The sequence below is a fragment of the Panthera tigris genome, chromosome F2 (assembly GCF_018350195.1).
Source record: "Panthera tigris isolate Pti1 chromosome F2, P.tigris_Pti1_mat1.1, whole genome shotgun sequence".
In the NCBI taxonomy this organism is placed as follows: Eukaryota; Metazoa; Chordata; class Mammalia; order Carnivora; family Felidae; genus Panthera; species Panthera tigris.
Window position 1 is genome coordinate 12,062,049 of NC_056676.1, and position 22,559 is coordinate 12,084,607.

Sequence of the window (22,559 nt, forward strand, 5' to 3'; positions counted from 1 at the left end):
GCGGGGACAGTGTGTGGAAAACCGGTAGCATAAGAGTGACTCTGAATTCATTTTACTTGAAAGAAAGTTAGAGATTATGGATGTTTTCTTCACTTCATTGTAGAAAATAGGTTTTTAAAATTTTGAACTCGAGATCAGGTAGATTTGGTTGGAGATTTGCTCCTCGGCCGTATTCATCTGAAAGAATTCTCAGCTTAACATTTTTATTAACTTGTGAATTTGCAAAATTTGAAGTTTCCACATTTAAGCTTTATGGTATGCTTTTGAAGTAGGAATACTATATTTTTATTTTCTTTTTCCCATTTTACAGATGTGGAAATGGAGCTCAGTTTCTCTATCTAATTTGTCCAAGGTCACAGGTTATAAAATGATACAGACGATTTGAACACTGGTGTTTCAACTGTAGAGCTTGTGTTCTTTCTAATATACCATGCTGAGTTTATTAGTTTTCTGTTTAAAAAGAGCAGACTTTATTGTTTTTTCATGTTTCTCAATTTGGAATGTTGTGCAGAGAAGAATACAGTTTTCTGTTTGCAAAAGAAGCTACGAATATTTCAGCCGGTTCACCACATCTCTGAATGATCTGTGTCAGAGGTCTGTCAGTTTTTTGGTATGACTTTAAAACGTACAGTTCTCTAAAAGAAAAAAAAAGATCAGTGAAAGTAGAAGCTGGTTGTTTGAAAAGGTCAACAAAATTGGGGTTCGCCTGTGGGGCTCAGTCAATTAAGCGTTCAAACACTTGATTTCAGTTCAGGTCATGATCTCATGGTTCATGGGTTTGAGCCCTGCTTCAGGCTCCTTGCTGTCAGCTCGAAGCCTGGCTTGGGATTCTCTGTCCCTCTCTCTCTGCCCTTCCCCACTCGCATTCTTTCTTTCTTTCTCTCTCTCTCTCTCTCTCTCTGTCTCTGTCTCTCAAATGAATAAATTTTAAGAACATCAACAAAATTGATAAACCTTTAGCCAGACTCATCAAAAAGAAAAAAAGAGCAGACTCAAAATCAGAAAAATAAAATACATAGTTCTTCAGTGAGTTACTTTTAGTCATGAGATAGGTCCTTCATTCATGGAACTTTTGTTAAATTTTGTTACATCTACAAGTGTAATAGATATAAATAGGCAACCATGATTTCAGAATGATAGTTGGACAAAAGTGGTTAGGAATTGGTTCTGGTACTTTTCAAGTTTTACTTTTTTTAATTTTAAGTTAAAAAAAATTTAAATGTTTATTTTTGAGAGAGAGAGAGAGAGAGAGAGAGAGAGAGAGAGTGTGCACCAGCAGGGGAGGAGCAAAGAGAGAAAGGGACAGAGGATCTGAATTCTGACAGCAGTGAGCCTGATGTGGGGCTCGAACTCACAAACTCTGAGATCATGACCTGAGTCGAAGTCAGACACTCAACTGACTGAGCCACCCAGGCGCCCCTTAAATTTTTTAATTTTTATTTTAAAATAAACTGTGTGCCGTATGATTTTAAAAACAGAGCCATTATCAATTTTTTAAAATTATCTTGAAATTGGTGAGGTCAATTGACGACTAAGAAAATAAATCTCAGTAGAACACCTGGCACTAGGGCCATTGTTTCTTGTGGAGGACACATGGCCTAAAACTCGCTAGGGGGCTTATTAACTTGACTTTGGGGTCCATCCAAAGAATTCCTGAATCAGAATCTCTAGGGTGAGGCTTTAGGAATGCAGTTTAATGAGTATTGCTTGTATTTATTTGGCATTCATGTGGGACTTAGGTACTCAGTCCTCACCACAATACTGTCCTACTGATGATGGTGACTTGGACCCAAAGTAAAAGAAAAAGTTAAGGTGACTTCATGGTAGGAACTCTGACAGTGGCATTAAGTACACTAATTTGTATTAATCAAAGAGTGAGTAGCGAAAGCAGTCTTCAGAAAGAACAAGGCTGGAGGCATCATGCTGTCTGATTTCAAACTATATTACAAAGCCGTAGTAATCAAAACAGTGGAGTCTTGGCATAAAAACAGACACGAGGGTCCATAGAACAGAATAGAGAGCCCAGAAATAAACCACACATGTATGGTCAACTCATTCATGACAGAAGAGCCAAGAATATACAGTGGGGAAAGGGCAGTCAGTTGCTTTAATAAAAGATGTTAGGAAAACTGGACCACTGTCTCACATCATACACAAAAATTAACTCAAGCGGATTAAGGACTTGAATGTCCTGAAACCATAACACTTCTAGAAAAAAACATACGCCATAAGCTCCTTGGCACTGGTCTTGGAGATGACTTTTGGATCTGACACCAAAAGCAAAGGCAACAAAAGCAAAAGTAAACAAGCAGGACCCTGAAACTACAAAGCTTCTACATGGCAAAAACACCACAGAGGTTAGAGGTTCATCCAAGGCCACCCACGTAGTGCTTGTAACCACTGCATGATGCTGACAGCTCAGTCCAAACCTCTGGGGGTGGGGCCCAATATGGATTTGGGGATTTTTTGGTAAAGATCAAAAACTTCTGATGGATAGAGAGCGATTGGGAATGGAAGCTACTTCACATAGAATGGCCAGAGAAGGCGTCTGTGGTGGCGAGAAACCAGCCGTGGGAGTCTGTCTGCATGGAGAGGCAGAGAAGAGGACGCAGGAAGGCCTCTCAGGTTCCAGGTATAGAATGAAAACCAGTAGTAGTTGGATTTGGAGGGGCCGCTTTTACGTTTGCTTGGTTTCTGTTTAATTCTGTTACAAAACAAACATGCTTTTATAAAACGGCGTGTCTTTTTGCTGGTCCCTCTCTTTCTGTGGCTTTAAATACCATCTTAAAGGGGCGCCTGGGTGGTTCAGTTGGTTGGGCGACCGACTTCGGCTCAGGTCATGATCTCACGGTTTGTGAGTTCGAGCCCCGCGTCAGGTTCTGTGCTCATAGCTCAGAGCCTGGAGCCTGCTTTGGATTCTGTGTTTCTCCCTCTCTCTGTCCCCTCCCCTGCTCACACTCTGTGCCTCTCTGTCTCTCAATAATAAACATTTAAAAAAATAAATAAATAATAAAAAAAATAAATACCATCTTATGCTGACAGTTCTAATTTATATCTCTGACCTCAACATCTTCCCTGTAGTCTAAACTTACATGCCAAACTCCTATATTCTATTGCCTGTTCACCCCAACTCGAGATAACTGGACTGGATTTGATGATCTTTCCTGAGAATTTTCCCCATCTCACGGATTCTCCCATTGATCAGGCAGAAACATTGGAGCTGTGCTTCCTGCTTTTCTCCTTCTCTCAAAACCCACATCCACACGACCAACAGATTATCCTGGCTCTACTTCAAACCGGGTATAGAATTCAGTCACTTCAGACCCCTCATTGCTGCTGCTCTGGTCCAAGACACCATTCCTTGCCTGACTCTGGAAAGCCGCCTTAACCAGTCTCTCTGCTTCTGCTCTCGTCTGCTTGTGCTCGCAGGTTATTCTCACTGCAGCAGCCAGAACGATTATTTTAGAATTTACTTCCAATTCCGTCACTCCTTTGCTCAAGACCCTCCAGTGAGTCGGCCATTTTATCACGAGTAAATGTTAAAAGTCCTGTGGGGTCTGTGTGACCAGGCCCCTATGATGCCTGCAACCTCTGCTCTTAGGGACAGGACTCTCCCCTGCCTTCTGAGCTGCAGCCATATTTGGCCTCATCGCAGTTTCTCCCACACATCCCACGGACAGCGTTTCCTCTAGCCGTTTCCTTAGCCTAAAGTGTTCTCTCAGTAATCCACCTGCCTGCTTCCTCCTCTCCTCAAGTTGTTACTTAAACCTCACCTTCTCAGTGAGCAGCCACCTCATTTAAACACCACACTCTTTTTCCTTCCCCCCAGCATTGCGTATCTTTGCTTTTTCTTTTTTTTTTTTTCCCTTTTTTTTTTTTAAACGTTTATTTATTATCGAGAGATGGAGAGACAGGAGACACAGAATCCGAAGCAGGCTCTAGGCTCCGGGCTGTGAGCACAGAGCCCAACGCAGGGCTCGAACTCACAAACCGCGAGATCATGACCTGAGCTGAAGTCGGAGGCTTAACCGACTGAGCCGCCCAGCCGCCCCTGCTCTGCTTTTTCTCTGTACCATACCAAGTAACACTCTGCATTACCACGTCTTCATCCATCCGTCTGTCCGTCCGTCCGTCACACTCCCCTCTTCCCCCACTATACACACATACGCGCAAATGTGCACACACACACTTAAAAGAATAAAAAAGTTTGTTCATGATCTCTTCTCCAGAAGGTCAGGGCCTTTATCTTAGTGTTGACTGATACATTCCAGTTGCTTAACCTCAGAACATAGTACGTATCCAAGTATTTCTAGCAAGGTTGAATTTTGGAAAATCGTTGGAAGTACATGTGGTCAAACTGAAAATGAATAAAAGGTGCTTCATGCTTTTAGGGAGCTTAAAGTATACAGAGAGTAATAAATGATAGTGGTAGTAGTAATGGTAACAAACATTTGTTGAGTTCTTTTTTGAATTTTACTATGTGTCTGACACTGTGGTAAGCACTTAATGCATGAACTCATTTAATACTTCCGATAAACATATGAGATAGGTACTGTTATTCTCCTCCTTTTTACACATTAGGAAAGTGAGGCACTGAGAAGGTAACTCACTTGAGGTTCTGTTGATAGTGATTAGTGAGGCTGGGATTGGAACCCAAGGAGTGTGGTGTGGCTTTGGAGTCAGAAATGTAACCCCTATGCTATGCTGTTAGCATTAAATGAGCTGACATATGGAAATTGCTTAGAACAATATCTGGCGTGAGGGAGGCTCTGTACAAGTTTATCTGTTGTTGGGAATCATAATTTTTAAATATTTCAAAGTTCTTGATAATACAGTTATAATAACATGAAAATATTCATTGGCCACTTAAACTATTCCTCAGTTATTTTTTGTAAGTGTATCCCTCCAGGAAAATCAACATATTTGACTATTATTTTCCATGAAAATGAAAGATCAATCAGTTACAGATTGCACAAAATATATAGAATTTCATCAAGTATGTAAAAATGTCGGAGCACGTTTTTGCCATTGATGAATGGGGATCTGACATTTAGACTGACAGACAGCTGAAAGGATAGGGAGGATGGTTTTAAAGAACTTTCTGAATATCAAGGATTAAGAGAGACTCTGGAAAATTGGTGAAAGAAACGCTGGAGCTTTTTGCCAATTTTATATCATAAACAGGACAAATATTAAATAAAGGATGTCCTGCAGAGTATGCAAATTACCAAAACCCTCTTAACTTGAAAAGTACTGTGGTTACCTGAAGAAAGTACAGAGTCTTTAAATGAAGAACCAAAGAGCAAGCCTTATTCTACCCGTAAGTTGCACCTGGTCAGAGTAAGTGGTGTTAGTGGTACTAAAACAGTACCTCCCGTTGTGCGGTAAGAAACGGTTTTCAGGCTCTTGTAACACTCACATGCTTACCAGACTGTTAGGTGATTCTTGAGGTCTCCCAGTAATAAAATCTGTGATGTTTAATTAATTACGTATTTTTTCTGTATGGGAAAATGTGGGCTATTAAAAAACAGAAATGAAGAAAAGACACAAGAATCTTAAATGCATATTACCGAGTGAGAGAAGCCAGTCTGAAAAGGCTGATTCTAGCTATATGGCATTCTGAAAAAGGCAAAATTGTAGAGACAGTAAAAAGATCAGCACTTGCCAGGGGTTAGGGGTGAGAGAGGGACTGAGAGCATAGGGAATTTTTAGGTCAGTGACACTCTTCCGTATGATACCATGACGGGGAACACGTTGGTCAAAACCCATAGAATAGGCAAACGCCACAGCGAACCCTAACGTAAACCATGGACTTTGAGCGATGACAACGTGTCATTGCGGGTTCATGGATTGTAGTCAGAGTTCCAGTTCTGGTGCAGATGGTGATGGTGGAAGAGGCTGTGCTCCTGTGGGGCAGGGAATATACGGGAACTGGCTGTCCTTTCTGCTCAGTTTTGCTGTGAAACGAAAGAACTGCCCCGAAAAATATTTTTAAAAAACAAACAAAGAAGTCCCCTCAGGGTGCCTGGCTGGCCCAGTCAGTAGAGCATGTGACTATCTTGAGGTCATGAGTTCGAGTCCCATGTTGGGGTATAGATTGTACTTAATTTTTTTTTTCTGAATCTTAAAAAATAATAATAACCCTGAAGATTCATATCGTGAATGTTCACTTATTTTGTACTTTGACACCTAAAAAATAATAATTTTCCTTTCTGTCGCAGACCTGAAAGGCTTTTCAAAGAAGCTAGAAATCTGCTAAAATGAGTTTGGCTTTACACCTTTTGTAATGTAAAAAAAGAAATCATAGATCAAAGAAAAGAGAAGAAAACTCAGGTCAGATGTTTTGAAATTCCAGTTTATTTTTGGTTAAAACATTCCAAAAACATTGAACAAATAAAGTATTTCCCAAAACATAACCATACACACACACACACACACACACACACAAATTTCTTTGATTTGTTTATTGGGCATTTTGACAATCTTTGTGACATGTGACACTAGGGCCAGTTGTTCACCAGAATCGTTTAATGGCCTTATCTCTGGCATAAGACAGCAAGATATTCATCATCCTTCTTGCGTTGAGTTTATAATCTAGAAGACATTGAACATCTTGCTTCAAGTGTCACTTCTCCAGAAAGACCTTCTCCAGCCCTTCAGTCTAGATTAAGTATCTTCTTACTCTTCCTCACAGTACTCTCTTCTTTCAAAAGGCAATATTTATAATTCTAAATTGCAGTGCATATAGATTATTTGGCATTCATTCTGTTTATTTTCTCTACCCGTACTCGAAGGAAGCATTCCACAGGATTGTGTCTTCAAGTCCCAAGTGCAGAGCACAGTTAGCATCCAGTAGAGCCTTTTGAGTGAAAGGGTGAACCAAGTGCAGGGTGCTCTCAAGGAAGCAGTCGGAGGCATATATGAAGAAAAGGGCCTGAAAATGAGTAGGAAAATGGTGTGGTGTTCAGTAAACCAGTTCTCGTAGGACAGGTAGGATGAATACAGATAATTTGTCTTTAATTTAGGGCTGAGGAAGTTATTGATGACCTTAGTGAAGTGAAATTTGGTAGTAGAGGGAAGGGACCAATTCAATTTTTTTTTTTTACATTTATTTATTTTCGAGAAACAGAGTGAGACAAAGCGTGAGCCGGGGAGGGGCAGAGAGAGAAGGAGACACAGAATCCGAAGCAGGCTCCAGGCTCTGAGCAAGCGGTCAGCACAGAGCCTGACGCGGGGCTCGAACCCATGAGCTGTGAGATCATGACCTGAGCCAAAGTCGGACGCTCAACCGACTGAGCCACCCAGGTGCCCCTGAAGGGACACAATTCAGATTAGTCGATCCTGAAATGAATTAGCCAGAAAATAGACCGAAGTAGATCCCAGCACTTAACTGCTAGTTTGTTCGTAGGTAAGTAAGATAAACTACGAAAAGAGATTACCTTGTTTTTACATATTTTCACTGCGACAGGAAAAACAAAGTGCAGGAACCCTTAATGGCTCGAGTACTGTGGTAGAAAGAGGCTACTAGGGGGACCAGCTAGGTGTCTTGTAAGAAGGAGTTCCTGCCACTTACCTTTCAGATTAGAATATCAAATGAATAACAAAGGATGAGAAGGTGTTTGGGATTGATTAACACCTTCCACCTAAATCATCAATCCCTGGGCGCCTGGGTGGCCTGGGTGGTTAAGCTTCTCAACTCATGATCCCAGGGTTCTGGGATCAAGCCTGACGTGGCTCCACACTGCATGGAGCCTGCTTAAGATATTTCTCTCTCTCTCTCTCTCTCTCTCTCTCTCTCTCTCTCTCTCTCTCTCTCTCTCAAATAAATCATCAATCCCGTAATTTCCCAAGAAATTATAACACCGAGAAATTCTGATAGATTGTTCACAGAGCACCAGAAACCCTGGCTGCCTCTTTTCTGTGTGCTTTTGTAAAGTGTTTCTTAATTTCTGTGAGTTTTGTCTCATGATTTTTTTTTTTTAACTTTCAGGTGTTGGTAAATCATGCTTATTGCTACAGTTTACAGACAAGAGGTTTCAGCCAGTGCATGACCTTACTATCGGTAAGTGTTCTACAAGAAATGAGAAACATTAAAAATTTTTGGGTAGTGGAAATGGAATGTGCTAGAGAGGATCCATTCTATTAGTGACAAGTCAGAAAGAGTCAGTGACACTAGATTTGTTGCTGTACAGAGGTTAGTTTCATCACTCAAAAAAAATACAAGTATAGTGAAAGTAATATCATCCAACTTTATAAAAATGGTCAGAAAACAGCAAGAAGACATATTTAAGATTTTGATTGTATTTAATGATGAAGCAAATGATTGCAAAACAAGAGAGCACAGGGGTAAGAGCAGAGACTGGACCAGCTTGCCAGAGTTCAAATCAAGGCTGTGCCACTAACTAGCTGGGTAATCCACCTTACCACTCCATGCCGCAGATTCTTTTATCTGTAAAATGAGAATAAGAGTGGTACCAATCTTACAAAGTTACTGTGGGCAGTAAATGAGTTAATAAATGTGAAACATTGGAACAGTGCCTGGCAGCATGATACATGCTCTCGGTTTACTTATATAGTAATTATTAATCGAGAAAAACTGCCAGGAGGCAGTTTTAGTGTCCTAAGTTGCAAAGAGTAAATGAGACTGTTACCGGTAACTGTTAGACTGAAATCTACTTAGATTTTACAACTAATAGGTTGGTGTATCTTCTCAGCCAGTGACTGCTTATTTTTCACAGGTATCATTAGATCACCATTAAGCGAGTCTCATGTCCTGTGTATTTTTAAAATACCAAATCAAACAGAGTTTGTTAATCAAATTATTAGATAAATTAATAGTTTTCAATCAAGCCACATGTATTTTGTAGATACCTTGAAATCTTTTCCCAGGTGGCTATCCTGTCAGAATACTCCGATTCCATTTTAATTGATTTCATTTAATTCCATTTTAAGTATATACAGTAATGAAGGGTGAGACAGGTACTGTTGTTTCATGCTGGTCCCCATTTCGTGGTTAACTTCGGTGAGCTCAGTTTTGTGTACGATCTTCTCTTTGCCCAGTAAGTCTGAACCTCGGTAGCGGTGTCTTAAGCCTGATTCAGTCCTGACACAACTAACCACACAGTGGTTTTTAGCGTAGGAAATTAAACAAAAGTGTCTTCCTTTCCTCATTGAAGCTTTCATAGAAATTTCTAAGGTGTTATGGCACATCTGATGGAGAGGCTGGGCCTGAGCCTACTTTCAGAAAGCGGCATGGGCTATACTTGTGGAGAGAGAAGGGGTTGGACCAAAGGGAGCTGTTTGGAAGACTGCAACTCAGGCAGCTGTACCAGTGGCTTCCCTCCAGGAGGTAGGAAGCTAAAAGCACAAGGGAAGCCAAGGGACTCCTTTTCTGTCTCGTCCTCTTAAGACTCCAGCCCCACCCCTGGTGGTGACACGCCCGCTGATGGTCTGTCTCCTGAGCTCTGCTAACCCTGGTTTCTCTCTGTGTCCCCCCAGCCTAGAGATGGCAGCACTTTCTGGCTGGTGCCAGTCTCTCCGCTTCTTCACCATCCCTTCTTTGAGCTTCTCAGCTTTTTCTTTCCTGTAACTAACTCCCTACATTAAATTGCCTCTGTTTTAAATATTTAAATATGGTTTCTGTTTTTCTGGTTCCACTCTGACTGCTCTACCTTACCACACCCATCCGGACAGTTTATTTTTCTGGTCATTAGCATGTATTTGTTTTCAAGGAACATTGGAATGTTTGCTGCAATAGATGTGAGTAAGACAGTATCTTGATTCTGCTGCATACTTTGCCTGATGAATAGAAGAAGGTGAGAACGCTAAGGTCAGGTCATGACCAAGTATTAAATGATGGAACAGAGGAAATAAAAGACAAGGATGAGTCCGTAAAATACTCCTCATTACCCTTTGACTATCTCAGTGAGAATTGTTAACAATAGTAATCAAAGAGGCAATTTACAGATAGCTTCGCGGATATAATTACACTGAAGGTCCAGAGTAGAACGTTGGGTGTATTTAAGTGCTGTTATACTGGACCAGCAGCATCTTTATTCTCTGGGAGCTTGTTAAAGAGTCTACTGAGTCAAATTCTGCATTTGAACAGGATCTCCCAGTGACTCATGTGAAAAGCTTTACAAGCATTGGAGCAGTGGTTTTTACCAGTTTGTTTTTTTTTTTTTTTTTAATTTTTTTTTCAACGTTTTTTATTTATTTTTGGGACAGAGAGAGACAGAGCATGAACGGGGGAGGGTCAGAGAGAGAGGGAGACACAGAATCGGAAACAGGCTCCAGGCTCCGAGCCATCAGCCCAGAGCCTGACGCGGGGCTCGAACTCACGGACCGCGAGATCGTGACCTGGCTGAAGTCGGACGCTTAACCGACTGCGCCACCCAGGCGCCCCTGTTTTTACCAGTTTTGTAAACCAGTTGACCTGTCCGTACATGGCGAGTGCACCCCCACACACATCCTGGCCTCTCCGTCCTTGCTTCCTCTCTACTTCAGCTACTCACTCCCATAGTCACACCCAGGACCTGGTCATTACCGGTACCTGGAACCACTTCCAGAATCTCAGTGTCATGCATCTGGTTGGTTGTCCTCCCATCCTTCCAACTCACGCCCTCTAGTTGCTAACACTAATGATTTATTTGTCCCATCAGTTCTATAATCCGTTGGTCCTGCTGTCTTTGTACTCTCACCCCTCTTGTGGTCCTGCTTTCCTCCTTGCCCAGCTTTAATTCTAACCATTATAATTGTCGTTTTCATCACCCCGGCGTGTGCACTCAACTCCTGCCCCCTCTCTTGCTTCGTCACACTTTTGTGGCTAACCCATAGGTCAACTCTAACTATCTACTCCATCCTGCTGGTTGAAAAACACAGATCCCGGCTAACTAGTTTCATTAGTTTCTTGGACACTAACTTCTAACCACTTGACAGTTACACTTTGCTTCCAATCCATTCATTCTCCACTTCGCTATACAACTGTGTTACACCTTCTTGCTCTGTAATCAGGCACTACCTTTCCTGTCTTCATTCTCATGTGATAGCCTTGGTCTCTATTTCAGAAAATTTCAGAGGCGAACAGGAGCATTTTCACAGGTTTCCATCACCACACAGACCCACCTACCTGCGCTGTGCCCATGAACTCAGCCCTCTCCTCGCTATTGTGGATGAACTCCAAGTTGCTAGCCAAGGCCCGCTCAAGAACACTGCTTCAGCAGTTCTTTTTTTCCCGAATGTCACTCATTTTTCCCCATTTGATTGTCATTTTTCATGACTGTTATCTCTTCCAGCTTTCAATCCTTCTGTTTCCTTTTGGCAAAAGTCCTCAGATAGGACTGTTCGTAATTTCTGTCTCTGGTTTTTCTCTTCCCCTCCTTCTTTTTGGAACTCACTCCAACGAGGCCCTCTTCTCCCCACGTGCACATATCCGGCTGCTTACTCAACATCTCCTTTCTTAGATGTCTGTTAGGCATCTCAGACTTAACGTGTTCCAAATAGCTCCTGATTTTTTCCCTCCTAGGCCTTTAAAGTGCATGTGGACACACATAGCCCCCCCCCCCCCCCCCCGCATACCCATCCTCTTGCCTAGATTTATTTTTCTCCTTAACTTTTTATACAGGTGATTATAAGTGAATGTTGTCTCCCACCAGGATAAAAGTAAAGTTCGTGACAGCACTGTTATCAGTTTTGTTCATTGCTGTATCTCCAGTGCCTGGTACATAAAAAGACTCTGTAAATGTTTTCTAAATTAATATACTATCTCTCTGGGGAGAAAGTTTCAAAAACATTTCACATTACAGTGCTTGATGCATACATTTGATTAATGCTGTTCAATTATATTGTGTAGAAATAATTCTAGTTATAGCCCACTGATGCCCACTACATTTATTTCACTATCTATTAATGGACAGTTCAACAAACAGTGATGTAGAGGCTAGGCATATGTTGTGCCACCTTCCTGCCTAACTCCCCCACATCCTTAAAGCAGCTGTCCTATAAGAAATGACTGAGGAGTGAAAGTGTCCTTTGGGGGTAAAGGTTGTAGAATTGAAGCATCATTTCTTGTGTCAGGCTTCCCACAGATCAGTTACAAATACCCCTCATTTAATTGGGGTTCACTTTTCTGAGATAACATTGCCAAGAACTAGGGAGATAGCTTAAAAGCACTCTGTGAACATCGAGTTTAGATCTCAGAGTCTATGTTACTGGAATAGTAAAATGTATTTCCTTGACAGGGTGCGCTTATTAAGAAAACATTGTAGAAAACTCCAGAGAAAGTTAAATTCCCTATATAATTTTCCTTTGGCCCTCCAGCAACCACTGATGTGTTTGTAGCCTTTTAGGGTTTTAAATGTATTCACAAACACACACAAAGCTGTTCTGATGTGCATTCCCTCCACCGGTGGCTACTGAAGTGCCCGTTTCTCCTGGGCCTTCCCTCTGCTGTGGCTTAGTCGTGTTTTTGCTCTTCGTGAAATGGGCAGAGAATAGTGATTATTTTACTTTCCTGCTCTCTAATTTTTAGTGAGGCTGAGCGTTTTTCATAGGTTTAAGATCCACTTCTGTGTCTTTTCTCTTTGAATTACCTATTTTTATCTTTGCCCCTTCTATTACTGGTTTGTTGTTGTGGTTTTTTTTTTTGTCAAATCTGTTGATGGTTTTTTCTTTTTGGCTTCCAGGCCTCACTAAGGAAGGCTGCCCAGTACAAAAATTACTTCCTGTTGCCTTAAGTACTTTTCTACTACTGTAAATTCATACCCTGTCTGGTGTATGGCCACGTATGTGATTTTCTTTAATCCATATATAACGTGTAGCCCCATACCCATTAATTAAATAATCCATCTTTCTTTCCTGCTTGAACCATCACCTTTGTCATATGCTAAGTCTCCATAGGTAAGCAAGTCTGTTTGAGGACTCTCAAATCTATTCCATTTATGTTTTGGGTTTTTGTTTTGTTTCTGTTTTTCTCTATTTCATGAGAAAATATACTACTGATATTTATAGTAACTTTGTAGTATAATTAATATGTGATTGACATTTTTCCTTTTTGAAGTTTTCTTGATCATTGTTTTTATTTTTTTTTTAAGTTTATTTATTTTGAAAGAAACAGAGCACAAGAGGGGAAAGGGCAGAGGGAGCGGGAGAGAGAGACTCCCAAGCAGGCTCCTCATGACCAGTGCGCAGAGCCTGACTCTCAGGGTTCGAACCCATGAAACCGTGGGTTTTGTTACCTGAACCAAAACCAAGAGTCAGACACTTAACTGACTGAGCCAAGCCACCCAGGTGCCCCGTTTCCCCCCAACTTTTTAAATGCTCTTCAGTAAAGTTTTATAATTTTCTTCTTATAGGCCTTGTGCTTTTTTTTTAAGTTTATTTTGTTACTATTGTGGATAGGTTTGTGTTTTTTTTCACCATTACTTTTGTGAAATTAATTATTTTGCATGCTCTGGGTAGACTGGCCCAGACTGGCCTATCTGTAAGTCATAAATTTTTCCTTGTCTAATATTTGCACCTTTTTGTTTTGTTTGTGTAATTTATGACCAAAATCTCTGAAATGACTTACAAGTTGAGGGCATGATGATCTTTTTCTCTGCAATTGGAAACTTCTAGTGGTTTACCTTAAAGGTGCTATTCATTTTTTCATGGAAAGTTAAGGAAGTTACTCTTCAATAATCTAGTTTTTCCCTTGTTTCTAGAACTAGGGACATAAAGCTTTCTTCCCACAAGTCTCTGTTTTGAACCTCCACAATGTCTAGGTCCCAGCATAGGTCCCTGTGTTCTACTGTTGTGGCTCTGCTCTCTGCTGTGACAGCCCCATGGTCACTTGGCTCTGACAAGTGGCCCTTTCTCAAACGGCTTGGCATCATTAGTTATGTGAGTGGTGGTATAGAAATTTTGGTGTAGAGTAGGGAATAATAATTATAGCTCACACATACTGAGTACTTACTGTATGCCAAGCCCGGCTCTTGTTTTGTGTGTAGTAACCCTTTAATCTTGAAAAAAATCTTATGAGATGGGTTTTATTAATATCATTTTACAGATAAGGAAACTGACGCAGAAGAGATTTAACATTTTGCACACAGTCCCACAATTAGTAGACATCGATCTTTGAATGCTCAATAAATGGTTACCCTGCAAGGCTTCACATTCTTTTCTTTTTTTCTTTTTTCTTCTTTTCTTTTCTTTTCTTTTCTTTTCTTTTCTTTTCTTTTCTTTTCTTTTTGCAAGGCTTCACATTTCTTACTACGCAAGGATGATAATGATCTAGAGGCAGTTAAAAAGTATCTATTTACATTCAGACTATTTTGTTTTGGAAGGTTGCAAGTGAATAACATAACTGAAAAAATAAGCATCGCTCCCTAACAACATCAGGTAAATGAGGCCTTCTTGCATTTGGCTCCACAGACCATCTCTCTGGCAGCCAGATTGGCTGTTAATTGAAAATGCATCTGAGAAGAGAACCTCAAGGGCATAGGGGATGATGGTTTATCCCTTGAAAAAAAGATAGGAAAGTGTGTCTAAATTGAGTTCTTAAGCATATATATAAATACACACACACACACACACACACACACACACACACACACACCCATATACACTTACGAAAAAAGATTGAAAATTTTTAATAACCCAGAAGAGAAATAAGGTTTTCAGTTTTTGTTACTGAGTCTTATAGTGCACTTAAGTTTCAGTATTTTCTTTTGCCACACAGACTACATTGAGCCCAGTTACAAGTAGGTAAATGAGAAGGAGTTACAGTTCTGAAACTGAAATCAGATTCTGTTTTTGTTTCATTTGATAGGAAAACAAATCACAGTTTTTCAGTAATCAGTGCTTGTCAGTTTTTCCTTTAAGATGTGTATTTTTCAGAAAATAAAAAAAATAAAAAAGGGGCTCCAGGGTGGCTCAGTCAGTTGAGCATCCGACTCTTGATTTCAGCTCAGGTCATGATCCCAGGGTCATGGGATCGAGCCCCTCATCAGATTTTGCACTGAGCATGGAGCCTGCTTAAGGTTCTCTCTTTCCCTCTTCCCCTCTCCCTCACTTGCACACTCACTCTGTCTCTAAAATAAAATTTTAAAAAAGATGTATTTTTCTTCCTGCCGTCATTCTTTATCTCATTCCTGGATAATACAGTAGTCTTGTTAAGAACTAGTTAGTTCTTTACCTCTTGTTTTTAAATTCTGTATCCTGACCCTATTGATAAATAGTATTAAAACATCAATTTTATTATGACATTTCCCTGCTTTAGAAACAAATCCTGATTTTCATATGATACGATTTTCATTTAACATCTTTAAAATTGGATATATTTTGGGGTGCCTGAGTGGCTCAGTCGGTTAAGCATCCAACTTCGGCTCAGGTCATGATCTCTTCTTGGTCTGTGAGTTCAAGCCCCACATAGGGCTCTGTGCTGACAGCTCAGAGTCTGGAACCTGCTTCGGATTCTGTGTATCCCTTTCTCTCTGCCCCTCCCTGACTCACGCTGTGTGTGTGTGTGTGTGTCTGTCTCTCCCTCAAAAATAAATAAAACTTAATAAATAAATAAATAAATAAATAAATAAATAATAAAATTGGATATATTTTTACAGGCAAAATCTTTGTTTAAAAGACTTCAAGCTTCAACAACCCTTCTTTGCTTACTTTGACTAAAGAGATAAATGTACCAAAACCCAAGTGTGGCCAGGTAAAGCAAAAGGGGATATGTTAGAATTCCTGGAATTTTACGTGGAACCCTCAGGAGAGTAAAGACTCACACTTGGGAATGGGCAGGAATGAAGCATCTTCGGAGTCAGGAAGCGGGAACCATAGCAGCAGTCCCGCAGCACAGGTGTCCTTAGCCTCTCATCTGCCAGGACACAGTGGATGCCAGTCATTCTTCAGATCTGTGTCCCTCTGCCCAAGATGTCAGTCCCTGGGCCTTGCCCATCCAACACGAGTCAAGGGTCTGTTTCTAGTTTGTAGTTGTTTTTTGTCCAATTTGACATTATGCATTAGATTGAAGAAATCTTTAATCCCAGTGAGTGATGCAGCATTTTTAGATTGAGGTGAAAAGCCCATCTGTGATGATGGAAGGAAAAGTAGGCATTCTCTCTCTAGTTTGTGGCTAGAAACGAAACAATAGATTCATGAAAAAGCTTCCACTTTGTTAAATATCTAGCTACATAGAATATTGTACATTAGTACATTCCTTTTAAATACCGGATACTTCAAAGAGCACTTGTATAATATTTAGCCGCTGGTTTCTCCCTTCAGCTACTCCCATTTTCATGTTAATGGTAAGCTGGTGGGCGGTTGTTTTGTGTGTCTCCCACCCTGTGGCACAGAGTAAGTGTGAATATGTATGTATATTTTTAGATTTATATATGTATATACTGGTAATTAATATGTAGATTGGCAGGTATAAAAAATGGTTGTGTGGCAGAATTTTGCAGTTTTGCATTTTTCATTCTAGTGCATCATGACTCCTGAGTCTCTCTAACTCTTCTTTATTTCTGAGTCTGAGAAATGTACCATTAATTGCCTGGTATTGACTCTGCCCCCAGGATGGAATCATTGTTAAGATGTAGAGTAAAAACTTCACCGAGTTACGAATCACGAAAGAACAAATTACCTGTCGTCTGTCCCATCTTCCTGGTCATGGTCGGGGGAGTTACAGGAGCTGCTGAAATGGAATTCTGACACTGGGCATTATGCCCTCCCCTGGGCAACTAGAAGCTGTTCTTCTGCCAAGTTGACATCTGGTTTCTGAGGACCATGTGTGTCTTCCCTTCACCCTGACTCTGATCTAAATACTGATGGAGCGCACTCCAAGCAGTAACGACTCAGTGTAATAGAAGTGATAGACTTCTTTCAGAGTCTCCTTCACAGCTGTTTGCTGCTCTGAAATTATCCCTTTTTTTTCCTCCTATGTTTAAAAAAAATTTTTTTTTAATTTATTTTGAGTGAGAGAGAATGTGAGTGGCGGAGGGGCAGAGAGAGAGGGAGAGAGAGGATCCCAAGCACTGACAGCGTGGGGCTCGATCCCACAAACCGTGAATTCATGACATTAGCCGAAATCAAGAGTTGGCTGCTTAACCAACTGAGCCACCCAGACTGAGTACTTTCAAAAAAAGATGATAAGGGGGGAGGAGGAAAAAAAAAAGATAAATGAAGGAGAAAAGCCAGAGTAGTTAACTTGTGTTAAGAAAGTTTGTACTCCTAGGATCACCTGAGTGGCACGGTCAGTTAAGCGGCCGACTTCAGCTCAGGTTGAGAGTTCATGGTTCGTGAGTTCGAGCCCCACATCGGGTTCTGTGCTGACAGCTCGGAGCCTGGAGCCTGCTTCAGATTCTGTGTCTCCCTCTCTCTCTGCCCCTCCCCTGCCCATGCTCTGTCTCTGTCTCTCAAAAATAAACGTTAAAAAAAATGTTTAAAAAAAAAAAAGGTTGTACTCCCTTTGACCTGCAATTCTATTTCATATGATCTGCCTTTAGTCATAATCCTTAGTTGAAAGATGTATGTAGAAAGTTCATTTCAGTTTTAGCTACTTAGTGAAAATTCGGCAATGACCTGTATTTGTAACCAGCTTACCAACTTAGTAAAGTGTGTGTACACACACACACACACACACACACACACACGCAGTCACCAAAAGTAATGGCATAGTTTATTGACTGATTGATCTGTAATGAGATTTGTGATACGGAGTAATGTTTGTTATTGTCTGAGAAGCAAATTGCAGAGCGGCATTTATGTGCCCCCATCTGTATAGAGTGTACATACACTTCTGTGTGTATCTTCACTTAGAGCAACATCTCGAAGTGTGTTTAAACAGTGATTATCTGTAGTGGCATTAGGAGAGTTCTTTACTAGTTGATAACCCATGCTGGGAACCAAAGCTATGATGTTGAAGGGCCTCTATCCCTTTAATGATTTTTATACCATATTAATAGTTTTCAAGGAATTTTAATATTGTTACTAATAATTACGGTTCTTGAATCTCATTTCTAGTTTTTTTATATTATGGAACCTATGAAAACATGAGGACGACAGTTTGTTTTCTAACTCTACTAGACTTGAATATCTTAGTATTTTAATTGTGTCTTTAACTTACGCCTTTTAGCACCTCTGCCTTAGTTTATTTGTTTTCTCAGGGTAGGGGCCATATTTGGTAAAGTTCATCTATGTATCATCTGGGATAGTATGTCCTGGAAATAAACATCCTTTTTTTAAAAAATCCTTAAATGTGAAATATAGTCCCACTAGTTTGTGTAACAAATCATTTTTTTGTCTGTTCAGGTGTAGAGTTTGGTGCTCGAATGATAACTATTGATGGAAAACAGATAAAACTTCAGATATGGGATACGGTAAGTATAGCAAATACATTGTATGCCCTCAGTAAAGTTGTCCTATGAAAGTACAGTGTCTGTTTTGTTTTGTTTTAATGTCGTTTTATGCCTATTATGATTTGTTAGGCACCAGCATCCACATAGCCATGAGATGAAATGTGGTGCCAGAAAAGATTAGGTTTTCTTATGCAGTGTTTTCAACAGGTGTATCACAGGCCTTGGGTGTAGGTGAACGTGTCTGAACACATGCTCATGCCGTGTGGTCTAAATGGAAATGCTCCAGAAACTGTTTTTAAGAAAATAAAGCAGCATATCTAAAGTACACCTACGAAATAAAATATGAATGTAAACACGATAGAGTCACTTGATCTGACCGCTTATTAATTTTAAAAGTTTGGTTTAAAACATAAAAAACAGAAGTTTGATTTAGTCCCAACCACTTGAAGCAGCCTTGCTCCCAGCCCTAATTCTCCCTCCCATTTATGTTCACCGAGTGTCTGTTCCATGCTGTGCCATAGAGTTTTTAGTACCAGTTTGTGATCTAAACCGCACAACAGGATACTGTTTTCTCTTTCCTCCCGACTTAAGTGTATAATAGAGAAGTTACTTTGTTACATACAATGGATACCTTAAGGTAAGGGTTCTCAAACTTTTTGGTCTCAGAATCCCTTTCTTTATACTTTTAAAAATTAATGAGGACCCCAAAGAGCCTTTGCTTATGTGCCTTATAGCTATCAATATTTACATTACAAAACTGAGAAACTTATAAATACCCAATTAGTAATTCACTTGAAGATAAGTATAATAAACTTCTTATGTGTTAAGATCAACAAAGCAATTTTTATGAGAATTGACTGGTTTTCCAAAACAAAAACTTTATTTTTCTAGTGAGAAGAGTGTCATTTTGTTACGTTTTGAAAAACCTCTTCACTGTCTGCTTAATAGAAAACAGCTTGAATTCTCATACCTGCTTCTGCATAAGGTCTAATGTGCATTGTTTAGTTGGAGTATATGAAGAAAATATAACCTCGGGGTGCCTGGGTGGGTTAGTCGGTTAAGCGTCCAACTTCGGCTCAGGTATGATGTCATGGTCCATGAGCTAGAACTCCACGTAGAGCGGTCAGTGCAGAGCCTGACTAGGATGCTCTGTCCCCGCCCCCCCAACCCCCTCCCCCAGCATGCGCTCTCTCTCAGAAATAAATAGACATTAAAAAAAAGAAAAGAAAATGCAACCTCACACAAATAAGTAGTTGGGAAATGGAGAACCTCATGGACCCTTAAAGGGTTAGGGACTCCCGGGAGTCCTGGGATCCACTGCCGTAGGGCAATTAGTACTTCATTCTTTACAGAACCCTAATTGAGAAAACCCAAAAGGTCACCTGTTATGACAAAGCAAATTCTCTAAACTAGTAAATGAAATTTAAAAGATGGGGAATTTTATCATCATATTCCCCTGTCCGTTTTTTCTCTTGTCGCTCAGTCTTAGTTTCTTAGCTGTCACTATAATAGTTATTGAAGAAAGGAACCTTGGAGGATACTCGGTCTCACAGATGGGAGAATATCTCACAAGAAGACCCAGCCAGTTGCTGCAGGCTGTTGTGACACCTAGGTTTCCTGATACTTCCTACGCATCACATAGTAAATCCCTGAGATGGAAACCCCTAAATCTCTATCTTGCTCTGTTCCAGAGTTATATATTGAACTCCAGGTTCTTGTGGTTTCTTATCTCTTCTTTTTAAGTGAAGATTTATGCTTTTACTGTTTCTTAGCATTCCCCTCCCCCACCCCGAGCCTGTAGTGTCTCATAACTTTTTTGATTTATATTCTCTTGGGTGACATGATTTCAGAACTGCTTGGGAAAGAGAAAAATGAAATATGCAAAGGCCCTTCCCTCCTAGAGATTTAAAATTAATGCTCTCCAGCCGAAAGGAAGTATTCTCTCCTGTGTTAAAAGAGTTTATTCTTCTTTTTCAGAAGTGGGTGGTTTTATGTAAGCTAGCTTGCTTTCTTAGCTAATAAACTCGTGCAGGACACATCCTGCCGTGTAGGGTTGTGTGAACCAAACTACTTGCTCTTCTGTAATAAATATGCCTTTCATACCTTGCACTTTGCATGAATACTTGCTGTGCTTGAAGTACGTTCCCCCCGTTTTCCATTTAAGACCAGCTCAGATGTGAATTCTGGAGCCTCTGTGACACCCATGAGATAGCTGATTCTCCCCATAATTTATGTATATTTCTGCTCCTGTTGTTATCGTAGTTGTTTGTTCACCAGCCTCATAATAATCATGAGGGAAAGGATCCTCTGTATCCTACTCAACTTTGTATCTTGCATTCATAGTGTACTGGCTGATGTTTGGTAAATTTTATTGAATGAGTAAGTAAAGAATCTCATTCTAAACAGTCTGTAGGATCATTGGATGCATTCAAGAGACGTTATTACTAAAGTACATAGCTCCATAGGGAAGGTTAATTTCATAGTGAAAATTATGTGACATAGACACAAAGCACCTTGTTGTGGTTTATTCTCATTTATCCGGTTGTCCTTCTGTCCTTGAGGTATTCTCTTAAATAATTCCCTGCCCTCCAGTTTTTGAACCTTGAACAAGTCATTCATTCCCCAGTTGTTTCTGTTGTAGGTTAACTAGTCCTGTCTTTTCCCCCCTTGCTTATGAGTTGATTATTTTACATTTCAGTGATCTGTCAGAAGAAATCTGTTGTGTTATGTATTGAGCTCCAGGTTCTTGTGGTTAGTTAATAATTGCTGTCATAATTGCTTATTTTGGACAGCATGAAAGAGAATTAGAAAAACAACAACACCTTGTTCATACTTCCTCTAGAAAGGCAGAGAGATAGTCTTCTTTCCTCTATCTAAAACGGAGAGACTGGTACCATTGAAGACATCATGACTCCCAGAAAAGAATTCCAGGGCTCCCGCATGGCAGGTGCTAGGCACCAGTAGCCTGTCTCAGATTTTAAAGAGTGTTCACAAAACTTACTACTTTTTTTATGTATATATTTAAATCCAAGTTAGTTAACATATAGCGTAATAATGATTTCAGGAACAGAATTTAATGATTCATCACTTATGTAACACCCAATGCTCATCCCTACAAGTGCCCTCCTTAATGCCCATTACCTATTTACCCCCTCCCCCCACCCAACACCCTGCCAGCAACCCTCAGTTTGTTCTCTGTATTTAAGAGTATTTATGGTTTGTCTCCTGCTCTATTTTTGTATTATTTTTGCTTCCCTTCCCTCATGTTCATGTTTTGTTTCTTAAATTCCACATAGGAGTGAAGTCATATGATGCTTGTCTTTCTCTGACTTTTTCGCTTAGCATAATACACTCTAGTTCCATCCACATTTTTGCAAATGGCAAGATTTCATTCTTTTTGATCAGTGAATAATATTCCAGTGTGTGTGTGTGTGTGTGTGTGTGTGTGTGTGTGTGTGTACACACCACATCTTCTTTACCCATAAACACCACATCTTCTTTACCCATTCATCGATGGACATTGGGGCTCTTTCCATTCTTTGGCTATTGTCGATAGTGCTGCTATAAACATTGGGGTGCACATGCCCCTTCGAAACAGCATTTTTGTATCCTTTGGATAAATACCTAGTAGTACAATTGCTCGGTCATAAGGTAGTTCTTGTTAACTTACTACTTTTGAAAGTTGCCTCTTGAATCTCTGCCTTAGAGGTTTTCATCTTACTTTCGTACCTAACTTCCAAAACTGTTGTAATAGATGCTCTGTTACACACATTATGGTTCTTTCCACGCTTAGTTTTATATCTGAATGGAACATGGTTTCCTTATCGTTAATGTTTTGCAGCGTGCTTATACATTTGGATAGGAAACTACATTTTTAGTAGCAAGGATCGTGTCTATTCCTGGCTCACAACATTTACAAAACCATCCTAGAGCCGTCAGGGAAAAATATGCCAAATGTTATTATTTGTTTCATCAGCCTTAAAGAAGTGATTTTTTTTTCCCCAGTGACTCAGTATCTTAGGATGTTTGTCATCCACTGTATATCCATTTCCATTCACACAAAATAAGTTTTCTCCCAGAATTTCCACATCCACTGTCTTCGCTTTTTTTTTTTTTTTTTTTTTTGCCTTTTTGAAAATAGTAAGTATAGTTGCCAGCAGATAGTCCCCGGAGGGCTTGCTGGAAGCAGTGGTAACAGTGTAACAGTCCCTCCCTTAAAGCACTTTC

The 22,559-nt window shown here is 40.2% G+C and overlaps 1 protein-coding gene across 3 annotated transcripts in view; it reads left to right on the plus strand.

Moving 5' to 3' along the window:
* The window catches only part of RAB2A (RAB2A, member RAS oncogene family), an 85,901-nt gene that overhangs the window by 24,023 nt on the left and 39,319 nt on the right, over positions 1-22,559 (plus strand). For 2 of the 3 annotated variants that reach the window (XM_042973550.1, XM_042973551.1), the window contains exons 2-3: positions 7,991-8,062; positions 18,286-18,353. In XM_042973550.1, the coding sequence (XP_042829484.1) occupies positions 7,991-8,062; positions 18,286-18,353 (140 nt within the window). Of the gene's footprint in view, positions 1-2,497; positions 2,633-7,990; positions 8,063-18,285; positions 18,354-22,559 lie in introns of all 3 variants that reach the window. The other variant, XM_042973549.1, reaches the window with a different exon arrangement.